Consider the following 15125-nt stretch of genomic DNA (forward strand, 5'->3'; position numbering starts at 1 on the left):
CCCCTGTCCTCCCATCATGCACTGCTCACAGGATGTTGGGGACCATGGACAGGGGAGGAAGTAGTAATATTTTTCAGACAGAGGGTCACATGACACAGAAAATGATGAACGTTGCTAGACCGGGTGCAGTCAAGCTATTACAAAATAACTTGTTGATAATGCACGTTCGATTTTAAAATGTCAGTCTGTGGGTGGAATACCCCTTTAAAGAGAGTTTACCAAAAAAACCTGTGTGGGCAGGGAATGGGTTAAAATAAAAAAGAAGCCATACCAGTCAGAGGTCACTCCCAACCGCTAGTCCAGCACAGGAGCCCCGATCCCCGCCGGTCCAGTCCCAGAAGAAGCTGCAGCAGTCACATGCAGTTCATTATACACATGAACGCTCAACCAATCAGCTGATACGGCCATGAACATCACATGACCACTGAAGCTAGGGATCACATGTACAAGGAACAGCACATGACCGCTGAAGATAGGGATCACATGTACAAGGAACAGCACATGACCGCTGCACCTTCTTCCAGGATCCGACCGGTGGGGACCGTAGCTCTTATGCTGGAAGGGGGGGGGGGTTGTTACATCTGACCAGTGGGTATGGTGGCTTTATTTCATTGTAACCCGTTCTCCGCTCATACGATTTTTTTTTTTCAATCTCAGAAAACTTCTTTAGGCTAGGGCCAAACGGAGACTCTGGTCATGTGACATCAGGTCCCTGAAAAGTCACGAGACCAAAAAAAAATTAAAATTGTGCAGCTATTTTAGAGCGGATTTATTTTTTTAAACACACAACACTACCAATTGGCAAGAACCGGTAAGTTGCAGTCGCATGCGCTTTACATTGTAATCTACAATAGCAAAGCCACGTGCAACCAAGAATCCAAAAATTTGGAATTTTTTTAAGACTGTCGTATTACACTCATGTTAGTCTGCAGGATGCAATGCGACCCCGTTGACAGTCATGACACGTAATGGCATCCTGCAACTCTGCAACCGAAACCGCCGTGTAGGCCTTACTTCACGTCTGTAAACCAGTAGGGTATTTTTTCTGTAGATGTGCAAGGAAATCGAAGAAAGGGACTGCAGCTCCGACATCCTCTCCATTTCCATGTGATCAGTCATTACCCGGTCTCTATTATCAGCCTCTGCATAGAGCCTGTATACTGCTCCCTCGGGGCTCCGACCCTTCTGCCCACAGCCCAAAAAATGCTTGTAGGTCAAAAGGCTGCAAACTAGCCCCAGTCTGGGAGTGTGTGCCACATCAACGAGAGGCTTCACCGCGGTTAAGACTGGACGTGAGCATATTCTCCTTGTAAGCTATAGTTGTCATCCAGCTTTCCACAGAGCCTGAAATGCACACAACATATGTATATACTACAGATGTATATGCCATCCGGCTTCCTCGGCCCCCTTACAAGCCACAGTAACGGTGGCCATTAGTGGTCACACAGGATTCCAAAAACACAGCTGTTTTTTTCTAGAAACAGCGCCACACCTGCCCACTGGTTGTATCTGGTATTGCAGTTCAGATCTACTAAAGGGGTTAACCCAAGATGGGCTCTTATCATATGGATAGGGGCCAAAAGTCTGATTGCTAGGGATCTCACAAGCGAGACTCCCACCAATCCCGAGAACTGGGGTCCCATGTCCGGCTCGCTGCACCCGTCTGCAATGACGTCAGACTGAAGAGTGTGTGCGCTGCGTCATCCCATTTATTTCAAAGGGGTAGATGGAAACAGCAAAGTACAAGCACTCAGCTGTCTCTAGCAACCCCATTGAAGCTAAATGGAGCGACAATGGGCATGCGTGACCGCCGCTCCCTTCAATCTCGCCCTCACTTCAGGGGGAGGGGGGTAGTGAAAAGGAGAGGATAAACAAGGATCGGAAGGGGTCTCTTTGGTATGATCCCCACCAATCACACTTTTATCACCTATCCTATCTGGGGAATACCACTTTAAAGTGAGTTGGTCTGTGGCAGTGCAGTAACACACACAACCTGTGGTCGGATGTGGCGCTATTTTTGGAAGAAAGTGGACATTTCTTTTTCTAAGCCTGTACAACCCATTTAATCCAAGATACGACTTAACAGTTTCCAAGCCCGACGTATGAATATGGCACCTCCTGATTATAAACGTATAATTAATTACCTGCTATGAAGAATGGGGGACGCTTGGCTATTTTAACGCTGCAATTTAAGAGAACAAAGCGGAGGATCTGAGACCTCGCCGCCGTTCCTATCAGTTCATCTAGCACTTACTTTTCTGTATAATGATGGAATAATTTAGCACTGCGTAGATTTAATTAAAAAGGAAATCAGGGGCCAGCCAATCAGACGGCAGGAACAGACACGGGGGAAAACTTTGTGGAAAACTTTTCTCAAGGGACCAGCAAGAGACGGCAGTTGTAACACTCAATCTGGATTGTACAGGCTGTACTGTAGAGCTCAACACGAAGGCATTGCCAGGGTACCCTGCGGGATAGCTAATCCTGAGGGGCCCCTCCGGCTAGATGTGCCAAGATATATAGTCATCCCGTATCCATAGGAAAGGGGATAACTTTATGATCGATGAGGGCCGACCGCTGGGAGATAATGGAGGTCCCAAAATGGATGGCAATCCCTGGCCCTTCCATTAAAGTAAATGGAGCAGCGGTGCACATGCGTGACTTCTGTCCCATTCATATGGGGGCCTTCGGGCCCCTATCCTGAGGATAACTTTATATCTTTGCACAATCCCTTTAATGCCTGCAATTGCTTTAAAATAAACGTCACAAATATCTAAACCAACCCATCGATTTACAGGATACCGGGCCGATAAGAGGTCTGTGAAAAGAGAGCAAAATAGCCAAACAGCAATGAGAGCAGATTAGCGCTGGGATGTCCGATATTCTGGATTTATCAGATAGTAACAGAAAAGTATATTAAACTATTAAACCGCCCTGTAAGGACAGAGAACCTGCTAACATCGCCACGTTCTAGCAATTTCCTAATAGCAGCTCGCTGATCGTTCTTCTGCAATCCCAAATCATGTTGAATTAATGTGCGGGTAATAATCTGGATTATCAAACGCTGGTTTAAAAGGAATGTCCTGTTATATGTTATCAGCCTCAGTTCTAGATCACGATCACTAAACCTGCTCAATGAGGGAAACCGTTCCCCCTTAGGCCAGTGACAATCCAGTATACCCTCTCCGCATTTATGCATCCGTGATACGGACAGGTGTCCCATCCTGACCCAAACCCCGAGCATCACAGATCCCTATAATGCTCCGAGATTGGGTCAGGCCAAGACACTTGTAGGCACTATGAATACTCTGGTTTGTGACTGGCCTTAACCCTCTTCAATCCACTGTCTAAAGACATTATGATTTAACCCTTTCCAATCCACTGTCTGCCCTCTCAAGACATTATGATTTAAGGCTGTACAGCTCCGATGTTGGAAGACGTCCGTCGGGGTTCTCTTACTGTATATTGCCAGCCTCTCTGCTGTTGGAGCCTATCCAACGTGTCACCTCATGCAGTACTGGCTTTAGCCAGCAGATAGCGCCGTTGTATAACAGCAGAAAAAGAGTAAGCCCCCTAGGAAAACCAGAATACGACTTGGATTGGAAACAGTTAATGGGCTGAAAATTAAACTAGCTGGTCAAGCCAGGATCACCTACAGGCCGTTTTACACAAGCCAATGAATGAGAACTAATCCATCAATTAATCAATGTTCTGTCCCACAAAAATGACCCCATGGGAAGTTGTCCGCAATCAGCTGACAGAGAAGAGCCTTTTATGCGGCACCAAGACAATCATTATCAGCAGCACATTTCCTCTATAAACAAGGGATGTGCTGCCGACAACAGTGAAAGTTTATGGGGGATCAACGATCGCATTAACAATCATTCGTCCCCCGTTGAATTTGCATTGGCCTGTGTAAATGCCCATTAACGGAGCGCAGATATGCTTGTCAACTGGCTCAAATGGAGCCATGTAAAAGGACCCTTGGGCCGGGCTCACACAAGAGGGGGCAATTTTGGCCAGTGAAACACTGACCATTTTCCTAGGATTTTCATGTGTGATTGGCATCCTTTTTACGCTCGTTATTGCTTCTCTGTCCTTCCGTTTTCCATGCGGTCCCCATAGTAAATTGCGTTAAATACAGATTCCACTATATGCACTCACATAGCATGTCGCTGCATTCCAATTTTTTAACACTCCCATCGAAAATAATAAACAATTCTTGAATAAGAATCGCACAAAAACAGGACGTGCGTGACTTTTCAAACTTGGATTATTGGTCTGAGAGAAAAATTGCTTATGTGAATTAACCCATTGAAATGGATGGGTCATTTTTCTAGTTCTGTCCATTTTGGACAGAAGTCACGCGGGAAAGTCGCTCATGTGAATACAACCTCTTCTTGCACAGGGAATAAAATGATGCAGGAGTAAAAAAAAAACAAAAAACCTCTTCTCTACTGAATGCTACACAAGTACTTGTGGCTCAACATATGTAACAGCAGAGATCATGCAGTTTACCTGCGGTTGTGTGCACAGAAATGGACATCCAGAAATGGTCAACATGCTATTGATGACCTATTGTCAGGAATATGGAAGCTGTGCCTGCAATACCAATCTGGCCCACTACGATACAGACAGCGCTATCTACATACATAGTTGTCTGCACTGACAGCAGGCCAGAAAACAGTAGGCATAACAAGTGGCGCCACCCCCCCAGGTTGAAAAAGAGAAAGAAGTCCAGAGAAAATTACCCTCTGACAGGTCATAGATACACGAGGAGACCAGTGAATTCTAAGATCTCGAAGCTTAACTCACTTCCAGAAAAAAAAAGAGGTTTTCAGGAAAGTACTATTGATGACCTATCCTCAGGATAGGTAATCAATAATTGATTGGCAGGGGTACCAGCAGGCGGACGCCAGCCAATCAACTGATCGCTTGCCGTAACAGCAGAAGCCACTTATCTGACCCATGTAGCGCTGGCCCTGGGGCTGGCAGCTTGAAGTCTCATTGAAATCAATGGCAGCTGCGTATTCAGTTACACGCACTGGCCCCTACACAGGGTTTATAGCAGGGGCTTGCACTCAGACCCCTGTGTATTATGGTGCTTATAGCTGGCGCCAAATCAGCTGATCGCCCGGGTCCCGGATGTCAAACATTGGCCAGTCAACTATTGATGACCTATCTTGAAGAGAAGTCCTCCATAGTATATTTTGATCCCTTTAAAGTGAACCTGTCAGCAGCAGACTAACACAGTAGATCCCTCCCCACGTCTTATCTTGTTACAGCATTTCACTTAAGCCAGCAAACTTTAAAAAAAAAAAAAACGTACTTTTTTTTTTTTCATTTTTCTCTTCAAGGTATGCTGGCTTCAGGCACCATGACAAGAGAAGATTTGGAAAGAGCTCTGTTATATTGTTCTGTAGCTGGTCTAACCTGCTCAGACGTATTGGCAGGTTCCCCTTAAAAGGTTTCTGTTACTGACAATCTAACAATAGTCTAATCAAAAGGTCCATTCAAATCAATGGCGATGTCAGATTACTAGAAACCTCTAAGTAGTGCCAAAGGGGCATGTATACACCCTCTATATAGGGCCCTTTAACATCACTTCTGTGGAGTTTTCTCTAATCATAAGGCTTGTAAGGAGACGGCCGATGCAGATTTCCTGTAGGATGGGGCATTCACCTGGATGTAGTATTACGACAGGTCGCAGGAACGACAAGGAGGTAAAACAAGAAGGATCACTGCACTTGCCCTGGACTGACCTGCAAGTATGGCTTTGTGCGCCTGGAATTCCTGACCGGCCACGCACAGGCAGCAGTCCGTGAAGCGAGAGTTCTCCCATAACCCTCCAAGCTCATCAGCGAGGCGACATTCTGGTACTTTCACCATGTTCATTGTGTTCTGACCAGAAATGTTGACAGAGTCCTGTACCACGCTGACCTGCGGAGTAAGAGACCGGTTATATCACCCATCAGACCCCTGGGGAAGGGGGCTACAGTTATAAAGGGGGTCAATAACTGACTAAAGCAGTTGTCCATGCAATTCATACAACTTTCCAATATACTTTTCGCTACATGGCTTCACCATTTTCAGATCTCCGCTTGCTTGTCAGTGAATGAAATCCTTTGTTATTCCGGAGGCTGAACACTGCGGTACGGATCTAGCAGAGCTTAACTTGACTGTAATAACTTTCTGTGACAAGTTTTCTTATCTTAAGACATTACAAAGCTATTGTTATTTTAACACAACAAAAGCCATTGTAAAGCAGTTAAAAAGGAAAACTGTGCCACAACACATTAAACGTCATGCTAAACTTTGCTACATCTGTATATAGCACAGCTGAGGCTTAAATACAATTGCAAGTGGTCTACGCACTCATCTGTGACATAAACAACCCGGACTCCATAGTGAAGGCCCGTTTACACAGGCCGTGAGATGGCCCAATGTAAAGAGCTCTGATCGACAAATCACGTCGATCGGCGCTCGTTTCACACACAGCAGATGATTGGCTTCATGGGTATGAAAGATCGGTAATATGATCTTTCGTCCCGATATAGCTTTCACTTGCCTGCTGTTCACACTGGTACATGTATAGCCGATCAGAGCGCATTGTTATGCTGGCATATATGAACAGATCAGCCGGTAAAAAAAGCATTTGCGTGTTTATCAGCTCATCTTTTTCACAGACTAAGGCCGCCTGCAGACGAGCGGGTCGGATCCGGCGGCGAGAATTCTCGCCGCGGGACCCGACCCGAGAGCCTGCAGTGACGAGCGCGTACTCACCCGCGCCTGGCGGCCCCGGCTCTTTCATGTGCCGGCTGCGGCGCAGCCGGCGCATGTGCAGACCGGAGCCGGCGGCCGGGTGAGTGCGTGCCCCGCACAAAAATAGGACATGCCGCGGTTTGTTTGCCGCGCGAGATTTCGCGCGGCCAAACCGCGGCCGTCTGCATAGGAGTGCGTATTGTAATGCACTCCTATGCAGACTTTCAGTGTGGGATTTCCCGCGGGATTTCCGCCCGTCTGCAGGCGGCCTAATTATTGGGGAAATGAAAGCTTGTGCCCAACAATCGGCCAGCGTAACACATTTATCTGCACCGATACATTGTTACAAACTTTCAGAACAGGAGAGGTTTGTGCTGCTGATATAGTTAGCTGACACAAATGCCTGGACGGAATGCAACTGCAGCAAAGCCTCAGCTGTGAGAGGTATTAGGTCTGCATAAGTCCTGAGTCTCTGGAATTTTTTTTTCCCATAGGAAACAACAAGCAGAGATGTTGAAAACGGTGAGGAACTGAAAAACAAGTGTATTATAAACACTTACATAACATTTAACAAAACTTTCATTACACAATCTGTAATAACCATTAAAAGGGGTCGTAACTAGAGATGAGCGAGCGTACTCCGCTAAGGCAAATTACTCGAGCGAGGATTGCCATTTTCGAGTACATGCCCGCTCGTCTCAAAAGATTCAGGGGCCGGCGAGGGTGAGCGGTGAGTTGCAGGAGTGAGCATGGGGGAGCGGGGGAAGGGCAGAGAGAGATCTCCCCCCCATTCCTCCCTGCTCTCCCCCGCCGCCCCACCAGCCCCCGAATCTTTTGAGACGAGCGGGCATGTACTCGAAAATGGTAATACTCACTCGAGTAATTTGCCTTAGCGAGTACGCTCGCTCAGCTCTAGTCGTAACATCACACACTGCCCGGACCAGAAACTCTCTTACAGAGTGGTCTCCGTTCCAACTCATAGAGGGTCCGGCGCTATGATATTAATGAGCTCTAACGTGGCATATAAGCTAGAGAGGTCTTTAAATTAGTTGTCCCCTTTGGACCATCCCTTTTTTTGTCAGGTGGGTGCATTGACAATGTGAAGATCTCAGGTGGTCCTACTGTTGAGACCCCCAAGCCTTGATGTAATCTATGGAGGAACCTGGTATTCAGAACCCCTGCAGTATCACCCCATTGAGCCTACGCATTACATGTTATAAGCTCACACTATGAGACCCTACATTTAAGACATACCCCTTTTACTGAAAGCAGCCTCTATATAAGGGGCCAGGCTCAGGATAATTCCATACCTCGCAAAACAGTGTCAGCTTGTCATCCGGTAGTAAACCATTGGCCTCGTCGAGCAGGAAATCCCTACGAATGAACTTCTTAAAACCCCAGTCCTTCCCCTGGACGAAGCGGTATGCCCGCTGACTCTCTGAAAGAGAACACATGGCAGTAAGGTGACAAGGAGACCAGGAGAGGAAGGTGGGGATAAAACGGAGAGGAACAGACAAACCACTTACCCATCGCCTTGGTCTCTTCCCCCTTGGCATTGAGGATGGAAAACTTAAATTTGGCGCGGACCTCGCTCTTTGGACAACTCACTAGCAGCAGATAGAGAGACAAATAGTCCTTACTCTCTTCATCCAAACCTTTAGGATTAACTCGTAGGCACCTGCAGATAAAGGAGAATGAGATATGATATAGTGCTGATCAGGGGGAAACTCAGGTCAGACCCCAATAATCACACATTCATTGTGCATCCATAGCCATTGTTGGTGGTAACGCAACCCTCCAGTATAGGGACAAAATTCGGAGGGTGGAGATCACCTACCCTTGATCTTCACCTCCGTTGCACCGATTCCACTCCCGCTTTTATGCGGCCAAAAAGGCTGCCGCCATGATCCAACTAGGCTATGCATTGCTCTGTGACTTAACAGCCCTGATCATGTGACCAGCGCTAGCCAATCACTAAGCATGTATAGCACACTAGTATGCTAACATATACAGAGCATTATGGGGGCATTGATAAAAATGTTTAGTCCCACTTGCACCTTTTTAGCCTTTTGCATTGGCCTCATCACTTTTGTAAAAAGTGGGCAGGGCTTGTTGGGAGGGGGCGTGGCCACCCAGCCCAACATATTTATGTATAAATGTATGCATTTACTACACTAATATAGGAAATTGCACAAAACGCCATTTTTCAGTACTGTGAATACTCCTTTAAGACGGCATTTGGGTCCCCTTAAGTTGGAGATTTAGATATTAATATGTAGTTCAGGAAGTTGCTATACAGAATAAGTAGTTGTCACATGTCTGCTGGTGTACATAGACTGCCGAGGGGCGCTCTCTTACCATTTCAGTTTATCATTGGCTCCTGATGAGAACGTAGAGCTTTTTATCACCTCGCCCATTTCCTCTCGGCAGAAGCTGAAGTTATTGATTGTCCACATGTAGGAAAACTTCACGACTTTTATCTGTGGTGATAAATACAGGAGAGCGATGAGCGGCCTCAGTGATGAAGAGGATGGCTTTACGGGAGTGCGGTCTGACACCCACCTGAGTATAACACCAGCTTTCAGCCACGGGACCACTGGACATCTCAGCCGGGGGAGGGGGACTTGGAACTCGCGACATCGCCAGCTTGGAAGAGTTTGTGAAGCGGAGGAAGGAGCCCAAAGGGCCTTCTCCTGAAAGGAAGGAATGCATAGTCTGTAGGTCATGTTATGTATCCGTTATACGGCGGCCTCAGAGTCTAGGAGTATATACTGTACCTCTCATTGCCTGCAATTTCTTACAAAATTTGGGAGAAGCGCATAAAAAAAAAAATGGAGTCACGTCTCGTATTACAGAGATGGTCTCCTCTTGCAGCAATATTTCCAGGGGAGAATATATCAGAATACAGACAATCCGATGGGAGTCTCAGAGATTGAATCATCACCCGTCATAAAGGGACGGTGTATCTGTGACATATGCTATCAATTTACAAGATGAGAATACCCCTTTATAGCAGGGGTGCACAAACTTTTTTGCTTGGAGGGCCACATTCTTATATCAAACACTCCCAGGGGCTGCAATAAAACCTAAAGGGTCTTAACATCTGAGACATTTAAAGCATATCAATAGTATATGTCATACATTTCTGATAGCCTGTTTCCCCAAAAATAAGCCCTACCCTGATTTTTCAAGATTTTCAGAGAGGCTTGAAATATAAGCCCTGCCCCAAAAATAAGCCCTAGCTGCATTATATTTAAATTTTGGAAAAAAAACAAACAATACATTACCTAGCAGGCTCAGTCAGGGTCCTCCCGCTGCTCTCCGGAGCTCCAGCACTGCAGTTCTCGGCCGCCCACAGAAGATCACTTCCTGCCTCCGGGAAGTGATGGCTGTGATTATTTCTCGAGCGCTGCTCAACCAATCAATGCAGCGCTTGAGAACAAAACCACACCCATTGCGTTGTGGAGTTATGAGTTGGCCAATCAATGCCGCAGCTCAGACAATTTATAAATCCCGCCTGCACAACACGATGGATGTGAATGGTTCATCGAGCGCTGCATTGATTGGTTGAGCAGCAATCGAGAACCAATCACAGCCATCGCTTCCTGGAGGCGGGATTTATAAATTCTATAACCAGGAAGCAGTTTTCTGTGGGTGGCCAAGGATTGCAGCAAGCGTGCTGGAGCTCCAGAGAGCAGCGGGAGGACCCTGACTGAGCCTGCTAGGTAAGCTTGATAAGACATGCCCCCAAAATAAGACCAAGTGCCTCTTTTGGGGCAAAAATTAATATAAGACAGGGTCTTTTTTTTCAGGGAAACACGGTAGGTGAAAGTCCTAGGAGTGGAACCCGGACCTATCGGGAGAATGGGGTCCCGCTGTCCCCTAAGCACTCTGGAGAGGTGGAGATTACATGCATGTGGTTCTCGCCATTGTAGATTATGGGTGTTATACTAGCAGCCTAGCGCTTCACAACTCCCATAAGTACAACGATATACTCCTTACTGGAAGGCTCAACAGTGGTGAAGAGTGCCCATTCTCCTGGGAGACCCAGAGATGGCTACAGTGTGCCCCATTGGTAGCTGTTCTTGTCTTCTGCACCTCTCCTCTTCTTTCAGACATGGGACAGCTTTGATATGTCACAGCAACACGTCAAAGGTTTTGATCAGTGATCGTCCGGAAGCTGCGACCTTCTGCCATGGCGGAAATTAAGAGTCAGAAGCACTCAGCCGGGCGCTGCGATTGCTACTTGTCCACTCTTCTCAGCAGCTGAAGACGGTCACGTAGACTTCTGTGCATCCGTCTTCGGCTGCTTACAAGCAACGACAGCCAAAGGGGCAGAGCGGTTGCTGAGCGCTGCAGCCCCTTGATTTCAGCAATTAGCAGGGGGTCAAAGTTTTTTGCTTTGTTTTGCTTTAAAAAGTTTATTGGACAGTATAAAAGATCCCCGACGTGTCATAGGGTTCGAATCTAACACAATCTTATTTGTGACCACCATTGATGACAGGGCTGCGATGCTCTGCAGAATACTTGCCATTGCCCAGTCAGCTCCTCATGGGAGAGAAGACAAGTCCCATACTTCTCATGGGGCAACTAGTGGCTGAAAAATTGTTCAAACGAGCAATAGTTGGCCCATGTAAACGCAGGACCCAACAGGGTGCTGCGCGACAAATCACTCGGCTGTCACTAGTCGCTCACGGATACGAAGCAGCTTCATCTTCGAATGACTGCCTGTTCACAGTGAATGGAGCCAGTGGTTGTAAGAGATTTCCGGCACGCTCCGTCTTTATTCAATAAGACCCATCACTCCTAAATAGGGATGAGCGAGCGTACTCGGATAAGCACTACTCGCTCGAGTAATTGGCTTTATCCGAGTATCGCTGTGCTCGTCCCTGAAGATTCGGGTGCCGGCACGGAGCGGGGAGCTGCAGGGGAGAGCGGGGAGGAACGGAGGGGAGATCTTTCTCTCCCTCTCTCCCGCCCGCTCTCCCCTGCTCCCCGCTGCGACTCACCTGTCAGCCGCAGCAGCACCCGAATCTTTAGACCAGAGCACAGCGATACTCGGATAAAGCAAATTACTCGAGCGAGTAGTGCTTTTCCGAGTACGCTCGCTCATCTCTACTCCTAAATGATCGCACAGGAGTGACAGTTGTCTTGTGTAGAGTAACCCTTAGGCCGCTTCGTTCTCATAAGCGGATTTTGCGTCCACATTTCGGCTACACAAAAACAAAACATAAAAAAAAAGACAGAACATGTTCCATCTTTCTACGTTTTTTGCACGCCAAAGTTCCCCATAGAAGTCGTTGGGGGTGTGCAAATACGCACGCAATAAACAAGGAGACGCGAGAAACATTGCGCAATTGCACTGGCCATAGAACACATCTGGAACTAATGAGCCACTTCAATTGGTGCGTTTGTTTGGCGTGCGCAAATTAGCATGCCACGGGGGCAGAAGAAGTGCAGTGAAATACATTGACATACAAGCAAAAAATAAAAAACAGCGTCGTTGATACAAAAAACATTGCATGGAGGCGCACGCAGTTACGCTTGCATCCATGTGAAGCCGGCTTTAGGGTACGTCAGCACGGGACGGGTTTACGGTGGATTTTCCATGCGGACCGTCCGCATTTACAGTAGCAACGACAGGGTCATAGTTGAGTTAACACGCTGTGGAGGAAATCCGGGCAGACATGGACAAGCGATTTCCAACATGTCAATTAGCTGCAGCGGATCTGCAGTGCAGGTCCTATCCCTTTAAACGAGGGGGTCAATTCCGCATCAAAACGACGTGGATTTTGCATTGTGGAATTTCCGCTGTGAACAGTGCCGCAAATTTCGCCCGGCGTAGAAGACCCCTCACAGTCGTCACCCCCCAAATGAAGCCGTCAGAACCCACGAGGGTACAAGTCCTCTGCAGAGTGCCACAGCACTATCAGCGGGCGCCTGGATCACACAAGTCCTCTTTTGCGCAACGCGCATTTCATAGTCTAGCGAGCCCTAAATAATCTACCTACAAAAACTGTGTAGACCGAGCCCGGACGCAGTCACCAGATGGCGACACGCTTTTCTGGGCTTGTCCCATACGACGCTGCAGTCCGTGCGCCCCAGCGGACCACTTTTTTGATCAACCTCCTTCCAACTCACCTTTCAATACTGCAGAAAACTCGGAGCAGCCACCTTCCAAGCGGTTGTCCTCCCGACGATTAAATTCCAAGCCGAGTCTTCAATGACAGCGATCACCTGAGAAAAAGGATCAAGTTAGTGACGGTCATGTGAAACGGATTACCCTGAAAACGCCACTTATGTCACCCCATCCATTAAAGGGGTATCCAGGCATTTACTATTGATGACCGATCCTCAGGATCAGTCATTAATAGTTGATCGGTGGGGTCTGCCGCTGTAATAACAGCGAGGTTAGCATTGTTATTGGTGGTCAGGGCCAGAAATATAATAGATGGCTACCCTCGTAGTGAAATCAACGGGAGTGATGCCTTCCATTACACTTCCGACCCCGCTGCACTGACAGCGAGCCGATGGATCAGTTGATCGGCAGTGATCCGGAGCAGCAGACCTGGCCGATCAACTGTGGATAAGCAATCCTGAGGATAGGTCATCAATGATGAATGCCTGGAATACCCCTTTGATGAGCAGCGGAGGAAAGACATGACGCTGCTGTTGCAGGCCGGAAACGGGGCCCAAACTATCCTCAAATATGGCCGGTCTCACACCGGCGTTGGGACCCCCGGCGGAGGTCCGTCGTAGATCCGACTCAAGATACCAGAAGAAAACGGACGGACCCCATTATAGGCGAAGCGGTCCGATCGGCGCTGTGGGGATTGCCGGAGCAGGAAAGCGCCCAATCTGGACACGGTTTAATATATCGCATATTAGTACATATTAGTACGCCGATTGATATGGGGCGAATAATAAAGAAATTGCAATACGAAGGTGAGAGAATACAAAATACGGAAAGGACGGACGGATCACAACGCGTCCGCTGTGTTCTAACTCCTCCCACGGCCTCTACTGCGCGGCGCCAGGTACGGGCAATCGTCTATGGGTGGAAAAAACGTGACATTTAGGCATCGGCAGCCGATCGGTATATATATAAACACACACCGGCGCCGGGAAGTATCAGCTACTTCAGGGGATATAAGGTGACACAATGTAACTAGTGACAGATACAGACACGCCATATACACACACAGGCACTATACCTCAGGCAGGACAGTATATACAGATCACCCCACAGGAAGTGTTCATCCCAAGTGTTAATCAGCTGTCAGTTCCTGGTTCGTAGCCCCTCCCCCTTCAGGTTCCCAGGGGCCCCCAATGGACTCCCCTTCGAGCTACACGGTACCAATACCCGGGTAATCGACAGCTCCCTCTAGTGCCCACTGCTAAAGGTCCCCCAGAACGTCAACAGGAAAGGCGGCTCACAATATGGCAGCATATGGGGAGCTTGGAATGCTCACTATCTGGCAAAAGAGAAACCCTGCAGAGGCGCACTGCGCAGGCGTAAGCCGATAGGCGGTAATGCGCTTGCGCAGACGATTATCGCTGTTTCCTCCATATGGGGAGAAAAAAAAATAGGTAAGACGCTACGCATGCGCAGTTTGAGCACGGAGAGGCGGGGGAGCGCGCCTGCGCTGTAGGTGATTAGAAGGTGGGGGCATGCGTAATACTCTATGAAGGGGGGGGAAGCACATGCGCGTTATAAGCTTATGGGGGCGACACCTACCGGTTCGAAATTGTTGCAATTGTCTCTCCGAACGCGGGCGACCGGCAAAGGCGCCGGTTCGTCTCCGCGAACGGAACGAAGGTTTTACCTCACAGCCTCTATCGGGCGCCACACATAATAGAAGGGACGTGGAGGGCTAGTGACGTCATCGCGCACCATGCTCGAGCCCGCAATGAGGAGTGCGCATGCGCGCTGACTTTTTCCACAGTTTTAGTGCTTCTTCCAGCAATTCTCTGTGATGACATCATCCGCACGTCACTGATGTTTAGTCATTAGTCCCGGCTGCCGAGGGATAGAATATAGGGAGTATAGAAGGCGGCTGCCTGTCATAATGGAGAATAGGAGAGAGGGGTGTTACAGCCCTTTAAGAATATAGAGGAGCTATGAAGAATGAAACAGAGAGGATTATGGGTTACAATGGGGGCTTGATTTAAGTACCTTTAACCCTTTCAAATCCACTGTCTGACGTCTTCCTACATTTTGATTGAAGCTTGTACATCTCCAATGTCAGAAGACGTCCGACAGGGTATTCTTACCGTCTATTGCCAGCCACTCAGCTGTCAGAGCCTCTCTGATGCACACACACACTGGCTTTAGCCAGCAGATCGCACCGTTGTATAACAGC

The 15125-nt window shown here is 47.9% G+C and overlaps 1 protein-coding gene across 3 annotated transcripts in view; it reads right to left on the bottom strand.

Annotated features, from left to right (window-relative positions):
- SPOP (speckle type BTB/POZ protein) overlaps window positions 1–14625 on the bottom strand; it is a 43017-nt gene extending 28392 nt beyond the window's left edge. The window contains exons 1-7 of one of the 3 annotated variants that reach the window (XM_066587581.1): window positions 14501–14625; window positions 12904–12999; window positions 9325–9455; window positions 9121–9242; window positions 8289–8440; window positions 8073–8200; window positions 5763–5940 (exon numbers count right to left, since the gene is read on the bottom strand). In XM_066587581.1, coding sequence (XP_066443678.1) covers window positions 5763–5940; window positions 8073–8200; window positions 8289–8440; window positions 9121–9242; window positions 9325–9402 — 658 coding nt within the window. In that variant the 5' untranslated portion in view covers window positions 9403–9455; window positions 12904–12999; window positions 14501–14625. Of the gene's footprint in view, window positions 1–5762; window positions 5941–8072; window positions 8201–8288; window positions 8441–9120; window positions 9243–9324; window positions 9456–12903; window positions 13000–13976; window positions 14270–14500 lie in introns of those variants that run through there. The other 2 variants (XM_066587579.1, XM_066587582.1) reach the window with 2 other exon arrangements.
- Window positions 14626–15125: the final 500 nt, after the last annotated feature.

The sequence above is a fragment of the Eleutherodactylus coqui genome, chromosome 13 (genome assembly GCF_035609145.1).
Source record: "Eleutherodactylus coqui strain aEleCoq1 chromosome 13, aEleCoq1.hap1, whole genome shotgun sequence".
Lineage (NCBI taxonomy): Eukaryota > Metazoa > Chordata > Amphibia > Anura > Eleutherodactylidae > Eleutherodactylus > Eleutherodactylus coqui.